Below are 1426 nucleotides of genomic sequence, written 5' to 3'. Positions count from 1 at the left end.
TTACCAAGCATGGCCAAGCATTTCTCATTCTATGCCCCTCTGCTTTTCCTCGTCACATCAAGTGAGTGATATTATGATAATTTCTTTTGAAGTTTATATTTTTGTGATTAACAATCAACAACAACTTTTTAAAATAATTCTTGCACTTATATTATATATTACATGTGAATTGTAATTTATATGTGAATAATGTTAGAATTTTAGTTTTTTTTTTTTATTGAACCTTTATATTCACGAGACTACAACAAATTAGTTTTGATCAGTGATTGTTATAAAAAATGACATCTAAAAAAGATTAAAATTATAATCCTCTAAAACTAATTATAATAAAATAAGATAACATAAGAAAAACAATTCCATTGTCGTCCTATACTTTCTCTTCCAAAATTTTGACACGAACAATGGTTTCAACTAACATATATAACTATATATGTATGTAGGTGCTCTCATAGTTATGGTGGCTAGTGGCCAGTGCAAGTTTCGGAATGGCGATTGCACCGCCAACTGTAACTACAGATGTGCGAGCACTGTTAGTGGCAGTCAAGGATTGTGCGGTCCCGATATCGGTGGAGTGCAGAAATGTTGGTGCTATTTCGAGTGCGAAGTGAAAACATGTAAAGAAAATTTTGTAATGAGTGAAAATTGTGAAGAACATAAGTGTACTCTTGCTTGTATTAACAAGCATCCTGGCAAGTCAGCTGAAGGAAAATGCCGATCAGTCCCACCAAATCTGCTAACTATTTTTTGTCAATGTACTTACTTCTGTCCTTAGATTATGAACTTATCTATGTATAATAAAGTTTTCTTGAAAGCTATATATAAGAAATTAAGTGAGCCTAATTTATTCTAAAAATTAGCAAATAAGGATTACTCACACTTATAATGACTATCAGACTTTTAATTTTTAGACTATGTGAGACTTAATACTATATCATAGGCGTTGCAGCAATAACATGTTCGATGTATATAGTCATCCTGATCTGGGGGTTTGATTCTCTGCAAGAATGCATATAATGTAAGACAAGGTCTCATCTAAATTAATAAAACCATGATACGATTTCTCAACATATAATATAATAAAACAGGGATCTTCACCCATGAATGTGCTACCTGTCCAATTCTGCATCAATATGAATTCATATATGCTTTAGTAGTAGTGCACACCTCCAAATTGTTGTTCTAACCGAGCCACAATGTGTTTTCCATAAGTGTATTTCTTCAAATAAAGCATGAGCATGAACTCTGAGACGAGAAAGCAAGATTGCTCGCTGATTTTAAGAACATATATCAATAACCTTCTGGATCATATAATTTGCAAATTGGTCTTTCATCATAATCTGCAGGGAATCAAAACAGGATTTAGTAAATACGTGTAGCCAAAATCAAATGCCTCACAAGTTGAAAAATGAATTTGAACAGTCTTGGC

General features: G+C 32.5%; 1 protein-coding gene across 1 annotated transcript; it reads left to right on the top strand.

The window, feature by feature from the left end:
* The first annotated feature begins 6 nt into the window (after positions 1-6).
* LOC110280659 (uncharacterized) lies at positions 7-876 on the top strand. Its single transcript, XM_021141780.1, has 2 exons — positions 7-61; positions 441-876. Exons 1-2 carry the CDS (start codon positions 10-12, stop codon positions 770-772), a joined length of 384 nt encoding a protein of 127 aa, XP_020997439.1. The 5' UTR covers positions 7-9; the 3' UTR covers positions 773-876.
* Positions 877-1426: the final 550 nt, after the last annotated feature.

Source organism: Arachis duranensis, chromosome 4 (genome assembly GCF_000817695.3).
Source record: "Arachis duranensis cultivar V14167 chromosome 4, aradu.V14167.gnm2.J7QH, whole genome shotgun sequence".
Taxonomy (NCBI): Eukaryota; Viridiplantae; Streptophyta; class Magnoliopsida; order Fabales; family Fabaceae; genus Arachis; species Arachis duranensis.
The sequence above is the reverse complement of the archived record's forward strand: the minus strand, read 5'-3'. Positions and strand labels throughout refer to the sequence as shown.